The 7,319-nt window shown below is 46.4% G+C and overlaps 1 protein-coding gene across 1 annotated transcript; it reads right to left on the minus strand.

Moving 5' to 3' along the window:
- Nucleotides 1–944: 944 nt before the first annotated feature.
- On the minus strand, nucleotides 945–7,092 carry CST7 (cystatin F). Its single transcript, XM_005426218.2, has 4 exons — nucleotides 6,966–7,092; nucleotides 2,088–2,260; nucleotides 1,726–1,842; nucleotides 945–1,265 (listed from the first exon to the last, which is right to left on the minus strand). Exons 1-4 carry the CDS (start codon nucleotides 7,039–7,041, stop codon nucleotides 1,173–1,175), a joined length of 459 nt encoding a protein of 152 aa, XP_005426275.1. The 5' UTR covers nucleotides 7,042–7,092; the 3' UTR covers nucleotides 945–1,172.
- Between the last annotated feature and the right edge of the window lie 227 nt (nucleotides 7,093–7,319).

Here is a 7,319-nt window from a genome sequence, read left to right on the forward strand (position 1 = left end):
CCCAGCTTTGGGATTACTTGGAGCAGAGACTCAGCTGTACTATTAATACAATCTGTTTTAAGATCCCCAGACCTTGGCTTGGAGCCAGACCACTCACTGGCCTTTCTTGACTGAATGGGTTTTAAAAGGGCTGAAATTGGGGGTGTTACTGCTGATAGGAGTTACAATATTGCTGCAGAAAGGCAACAACGTTCAGAAAAAAAGGAGTATTTGTGGAAAAAAAAGTGTTCTTTGTGGCTTAGATCAGGGCCCTGCCCATTTAGAAGTGCTGGTCTGTGTATGACTGATCATGGGCTCAGACTTTACAAATTCTTCCTAATAGGAACCTTAGTCCACTGTAAGCAAGAATTAGCCCATGGCTGAAGAGTGAAGACTTGAAGGAATGGTGGATGCCCACCTAGAGAAGACCATCATTGTGCTGAACCTGAATATAAGCTGTGGTCTGCCAGAGATTAAATGTTGTGTATTAACCTGGATGGAACTATGCTGTTTAACCTCAGAATTATTCTTTGGCAATATGATTAGATTTATTAGCCTTGGCATTTGCAGTGATGCCCTTCCACAGTGTAGCTTAGCTTTAATTAAAGTGGAAGCACTCATTGGACCGAGTAATTTCTGGGATGTTTGTGTTTCAAGACATCCTTATCCATACCTCTGTCTTAAAACAAAAAAAAAAGAACAGCTCTCCCTCTTGCCTTCCTGACACATGTGTCTGACCATTTCCCTGGCACTGGAAAATCTTAAAACTTGTGTGTGTGTGTATACCCAGGCAAACCACCCCACTGCTGTCAGGCTTTCCTAGGTGTTGTATTCACACGTGCTGTGGTTTAGACTTGTTTCCATCATGGCTTTGTGAAAGTTCATCTCAAAACAAGTGCAGCAGAGCTTCCTGGGAGTGCTTGGCAATTCAGCCAGAGGATGGATGGCAAATGAATGACAACACATGTTCATGTGCAGTTTAGTTTTGGAAAAACAGATACACAACTGGATAGCAAGACACTCAGTCAAGGCAGGCCTTGTCTTTTGAGTGTCTTTCTCAAGGAAAAAACAACCATGTGCTTTGGTAGAAAAGCTCTGTGCAGTCCTGTGCAGCTGTTCCCCACTTCAGTATTGACCTCAGCAGTCCAGGCAAGGAAAAACTCAGGGTAGGAGATTCTCTGGAAGTCAGGCTCTCATGAGGAAAGGTCTTGGTGACAGTGGGCAACAGGAATATGCACTTTGTGTGTCCAAGGTGTTATCCAGACCTCAAAATAGCATCTCAGCATCTGTGAATAAAAGGGGGACAGGTGAGAAAGTTCAGGTGTCTGCTGGTTGATCTCAGCATTGCAGGCTGTGATGGGGCAGGAGAAAACAGCATCCTTTTGTCTGCCCACTTTATCCTAGGAAAAGTGCTGTTTGCTGAGTAATCCTGTCTGGTGGGAAAGCCTGTATAAAGTGTTTCCCACCCAGGAAACCTATTTAGCACCTAGTCTATTTCTGCACACTCTCCTCAGTCACCCAGGAGCATGGGCCAGGTGGATGTGTCTGCTTCAACCCCCTGCAGGCAGGAGCTGGCCCTGGATGCACGAAAGGTGAGAACCTGGCCTCACCCCAGCTGGCACTGCCGAGGAGAGGCTTGTACACATATGGAGACATGGCAGAGCTGGTCTAAAAGGGATTGTACAGCCAGAGATGACCAAGAATCCCCTGCAGTTCCTGGGCACCCCAAATAAATGGAACACATACCTGTTGCAGGTTTTTTTCCCTCTGGAAGTGACAGCTGTCCAGGCTGGGGTGATCCCTCTTCTCACACACGGTGCGTTTGATTTCCACGTGAAGCATGTACTTCAGCCCTCTGACTATCTAGAGAAAGCAGTTTCCTCCTTTAGAGTGAGGGCAGGGGAAAGAGATGGCAAAACTTTGGCTAGAAATCAAGTGCTAAAGCTGGGAACTGTGTGTCACCCACACAGAGCCCTCCTGTGTAGCAGTGCTGTAGGGGACAGCTTCAGCAGCCCTGAGGAAGATCAGGGATGTTGTGTCTTGGATATGCCATGGGAGGGTCAGTTAGAAGATGGTTTGGAGAACCATCAGGAGCCTGCTGCTCTTACCTGTACCATGGCTTTCTTTATTTGTGATTCCTTAAACAGGAAGAGGTCATTGGAGCTGTTGTTGTATCTGTAGACCCCAAAGCGAGCGGCCCTGCGGACCTCGGGGCTGTTGGTGTTCACTGGGACAGGGAAGCCAGGTCTTATGGTTGAGTGGGGTGGTGTAACATTTGTACCTGAAACAACACCAAACACCAGGGTAAAACACAGCAGGGGCACGAAAGGGTGGGAGCTTCAGCCCTCTGAACCAATGCTAAACCCTTTTACTTGTCCAATGCATTTGTACTTCAGCAGATCTCTGCTCGCATCCATCACAAAGTAGGTTTTGTTTACAGGTCTGAAATGGTGAAACAGTCCTAGGAAATGAAGTGACGTGAAGAAGTGAAAGCAGAGCTCAAAAGCTCTGCTTAGAAGAAGCCAGAGTATCACAAATACTATAGAAGAAGCCAGAGTATCACAAATATTATTTCAATGTCTCTGTTATAACTCCCGGTTTATAAAAGGACCACTTTTGAAACTGCTTGTAAAGATAGGTCAGATGTTGCTCAGAGTGCAGCATAGTTTTGATAACATATCAAACACTGGCTCGAGAGTCCTGCTGCTCTTAATTTGCATATCTTCTCTTACAGATACAAGTTTTTATCCCACACCCCACCTTAAACCTTTGATGGCATCTTGAGGTTTTTATGTTAGAAGCATTCAGATGTTAGGAAGAAATTCTTCACTGGAAGGGTGATAAGACACTTGTACATGTTTAATCCTGGGAAGTTTTCAAGTCCAGGCTAGGTGGAGCTTTGAGACAGGGACACCTTCCACCTTCTAGTGGAAAGTGTCCCTGTCTGTGTTGGAAGTAGATGGTCTTTAAGGTCCCTTCCAACCCAAACAATTCTATGATTATCAAGGTCATGGAGTGGAGAAGCAAGGCGTGCAGGAAATGGAAATTGGGGAGTGTGGGGGTTAACCCATGACCTTTCACCTTACAGCAGTTCATAAAACCATTTACTGTATATTTTTACTTGCTTGTGTAGCTCTTTCCCCATGCACCGCTTATTTTTCAATCATTTAAAAGAAGCTCAGAGCTTACAGTTGATGTCATTATTTCACCCCCTTTTACATTTCCCTTCCTCTCCATTTTCCCACTTCTGAAATCCAAGAAGAGGAAGAAATCCCCAATCCTGCAGAAAGTGCCATCCAGCCACTGCCAATGCCAAGGGCTGCAGGTGCAGGAGGTGACCCTGTGTGCGCGCAGGCAGCGAGCCTGGGTGTGTTTGTGCACACAGGTGTACACACAGGGGTTGTACTCAATCTGCTGTCAAAGTCAAGCTTTTTATCACCTTTAGCTTTTTTTCACAGACAGATCTCTCACCCCCAGCCAGCTGCACAGAGCATAGGCTGTGCGCTTAAGCCAGTTTGCAGGGGCAGCTTGATGATCTGAAATCTATTAAACATAAAAAATAGACCAAACCAGAATTATGTAACATCATCAGCATGGAAGGTGACAAAAATTTATCACACATGTTGCTTATGCACATCCTACTTATACTGTCACATCCTTCTCACAGGTGTTAATTGCTGCACCCACTTGTAGCAGAGCTCAGAGATTTACTCCTTGACCTGCAAAGGAGACAATTCCACATCCCTCCTCAACCCAAGGATGTCAAAAATCCATCTCTCTTCCTGGCTGATACCCCAACTACCTTAATGACCCTTGTATTTTCTTGCAGGTGGGAGCTGGGAGACCCAGGCCATGTGTTGGAGAGGAGTGGATGTTCTGCAGGTGGTTTTGTGTCTGCTGTGAAGGTGATGGGCTCTCCTGTGCCCTGCCTCTGATCTGTGTTGGCACTATGTGTGTGCAGCCAGCGCTGGGCAAGTGTTGAGGTGTTTTTTCACCCGACAGAATCCACTTGTAGGTCCCAAAACTATTTATTGGTGATATTTTCACCCCCGACGAAGGGGAGGAATGATTCATCTGACTCCATCTTATCAGAAGGCTAATTAATTACTTTATTAGACTATATTATTCTTTACTATGTTACACGATATTACATTACATCTAAACTGAATCTGCCAAGCACTCAATTCTGCTCACACTGCACAGAATCTTGTGACTGTCACCCAACAGTCCTGATACACTCTTGGCCCTGATAGGCCAAGGAAACAAAACACCATCACTTTGGGTAAACAGTCTCCATATTGCATTCTACTTTTGCACAAACACAGGCACAGCAAATGAAAAGAATTGTTTTTCCTTTCTTTGAGCTTCAGAGAACGTGAATCCCAGAAATATTCTTGGGAATAATTGTGCCTTGCTTGTCTCTGTGAGGAGAAATGTGGCTACACCTATTCTCTGTGGGATGGTGTTTTCCCACTGCAGCAAGGGTGGGATTTGAGAGTCACAGAAGCTTGTGACCATGCAGCCTTGGACCAAAGCTATTTCTCAGGCAAGCACATCTCACCCAGTGCTCAGCTCATGGGCAAAACTTTTCACAGGGGTTTAAGGCACTGGCATCCACAGGTGATTGAGGAGGGCCGTGCAGGACCTGTCTGCAGGCAGAAATGAAGCTCCAGGCAGAGCAGGCCCTTGGTTTGCCCACCAGGCCAGCTGTCCTGTTTCTCAGAAACGCCATGCTTTTTCCTGTGCCATCAATACCAACCCAGCAGCTATGGGGAGCAGCTTTTTCCTGAGCTCACCTAGCAGCTGGGACATTCTGCCAGGCTGAGAGCAGGTTGCTGCCTTGGGCTCTTCTTGCTGCTCCCCAGCACCTTGCTTGAATATCTGCTCTCACACCTGTTGGAAAGTCAGGTGTTGCAGTGGTGGGGGTGTTGACATCAGATACTGTTCTTTGCAGGAGGGGGTGATAACCACAGCCCCTTTCAATCTGTACACAATGTCCTTTTGTGGCTTTTGAGAACCTCTTGAGTCATGGTGACGTCTTTTATAGGCTTGGGGTGAATGAAACTGGCTGAAACCACACTGTGTGGATGGAAAGAAGACTCTTACATGTATTATTCAAACCAAGAGTCAGAGTCCAAGAGCCCTTGTTCCTGACTCCAGTGCCTGGGAGATCCAGCAATGTCCTACATGGCCAGGCCTCTGAAATGCTTCACCTGGAGAGGTGAGCAAGCTGGACAGGTGTTGTAGACAGGTAGACTCAATATACCATGTGTTGTAAGCAGGGGATAGGTTATAGGTTATATTTTTCCCCCAGCTTTCACCAAGGAGTACTGGGTGTTTTACCTCGTTCATCTGTTGCAACCTGGTGTTGAAAACGACTTATACCAGAGCAAAGTGGGTGTAAAATCTACTGAGCCCTTGTAGGAGATCTTTATCCCACCCTTTTCCTCTGGGGACTCAGATTCCTTAAGGCTAGGATTTGGTTTTCTTCGTGTGCTTTCATTCCCATTCAAGGTGGTCACTCCATGGCAAACACACAGGTCTGAAATTACTTTAAGTGTTTGGAATAGTTTGCAGTACTCTATTTCCAAACCCCAGGGACTCTCTGGTGTGAGGTACCTGTAATTCTGATTTTCTCTCTGCAGCCTTTTCTGACCATTTCATCTGTGGCTTGTCTTGAGTGCCATTTCCTAAAAATTAGAATTTGTGTAAGGTGATGGCCCCGTTCCAGGCACAAGGCAGACTTGGCTCAGAGGGTCACATAGCACTGCAGGGCTCTAGGCATGCCAGCATTCCTGAAACATCCAGGCTGTGTAGGATCAGAGGCACAGCATAACTTGGCCAGGCACCTACAATACTCAGAGGCCACAATTGATCTCACAATCTGAGCAGACAACTCTTGCTGCTCTAGGGAGAGGTGCTTAGGAGCAGAGCATTCCTGTTCAGAGCCCATCCTTGCTCCTGGATTTGGAAATGTCAAGAGAGAGATGGAAAAGCCAACCCTCCTCTTGCTCCTTCTGTTGGGCAATAGTAGGGCTAGACCCTTTTCTTGCTCAAAATTAACTGGCAACCATCTGTTATTAAGCAAACAAGGGCTGGTTTTGCAGATATGAGTTGAATGTTGTGTTAAGAGGCTCTCTATTGTGCTTTCCTCCTTGAGGATTGCTTTGGGGACCTTGTTCCTGCAGTATGAGAGAGCAATCAATCCTGTGGCTGCTCCCTCCCAGGCTACAGTGAAACAAAAAAGCAGATTGCAACGTGTTGGTTTTTTCTTCCTCACCAGATGCTTTGAAAACCTCCTCCCCATTTCTCCCTCCTTTAAAAACTTCCACCCCCTAGCAAGGCTAGTGCTTTATCTTTACATTTAAGATGTGACAGAGTTCCTGCATGCTTCTGCAGCCCCCAAAGGAAACCACAGCAGAACAAAAAAGCTACTGGCTAACCAAACACCATCCCTGAGTTCTTTCTGTATATGTGAACCAAAGTAATACTGGAATATATTCATTAGTACTGGACCAAAACCTTCAGAGAGAAACACTCATGTCTGCAGCTCCCATTCTAAAGATTTAAGGCCAGCTGCAATCAAGAGAGTTCCCTTGCTCAGCAAAGAAAGAAATGAAACAGGTTAATGCTTCATTAAAAGTCAGCTAATCTGCACTCAAGTGTCCATCTGTACTTAGCAGTCAGATTGTTACCCGCAGCCTTTAGATTTAATAATCAAGGTCATGCAGAGTTTAAACACTGACAAATGAGTTAAAACCATAAATTGACTTTAAAACCCCTAAATGATATCCCTGGACAGCATGGTTCACTACACAAGGAGGAAGTCTTTTGAGCCGTTGGGTTTTCAGCTGCAGCCTGAGCCCTGCAGTGCTGAGCCAGCGCGGGCAGCAGCTGGAGAAAGGCTGTTATTTACCGCAGCACTACGTAGCAGCACTCACAGAACGTAAACCACAAGGAAAACAGCAATTATTTCCCATTCTTACCACCTGAAGTCCCGGTGAAGCTCCAGAGTGCCAGACAGCAAAGTGCAGCGAAGCTGCAGGGGAAGTTCACTGCCATCTCCACCACTCCAGAAGAGGAGCCCGACTGCCCGAGGAGCCACTGCCCTGCTTCCTGCCAGAGAAGTGTTTCTGTGAGTGCTCTTATTGGCTGGTGGGGGGGGAAAAAACCACCCTAAAAGCCCCTGAATCATCACAGCTCTGATGCAGACTAGCAGCACCAGCCTTGCATGAGACAGGGACTTTTGCTTTGTGATCCTCAAGAGCAAAAGTGTGGACAAATACATGTGATACAGCACTGGAAAGGGGTGTGGAGGTGAGCAGAGTTACAGTCATGAG

The sequence above is a fragment of the Geospiza fortis genome, unplaced genomic scaffold (genome assembly GCF_000277835.1).
Source record: "Geospiza fortis unplaced genomic scaffold, GeoFor_1.0 scaffold271, whole genome shotgun sequence".
NCBI classification, from domain to species: Eukaryota; Metazoa; Chordata; class Aves; order Passeriformes; family Thraupidae; genus Geospiza; species Geospiza fortis.

Excerpts from the sequence above, each read along its gene's own strand:
- CST7 (XM_005426218.2), bottom strand. The coding sequence starts at position 7,041 with ATGGCAGTGAACTTCCCCTGCAGCTTCGCTGCACTTTGCTGTCTGGCA. Across the intron at positions 1,843-2,087 it reads TAAAGAAAGCCATGGTACAG|ATAGTCAGAGGGCTGAAGTA; the intron begins GTAAGAGCAGCA and ends TGCTTTCTCTAG. Across the intron at positions 1,266-1,725 it reads GGGAAAAAAACCTGCAACAG|ATGCTGAGATGCTATTTTGA; the intron begins GTATGTGTTCCA and ends TTTTATTCACAG.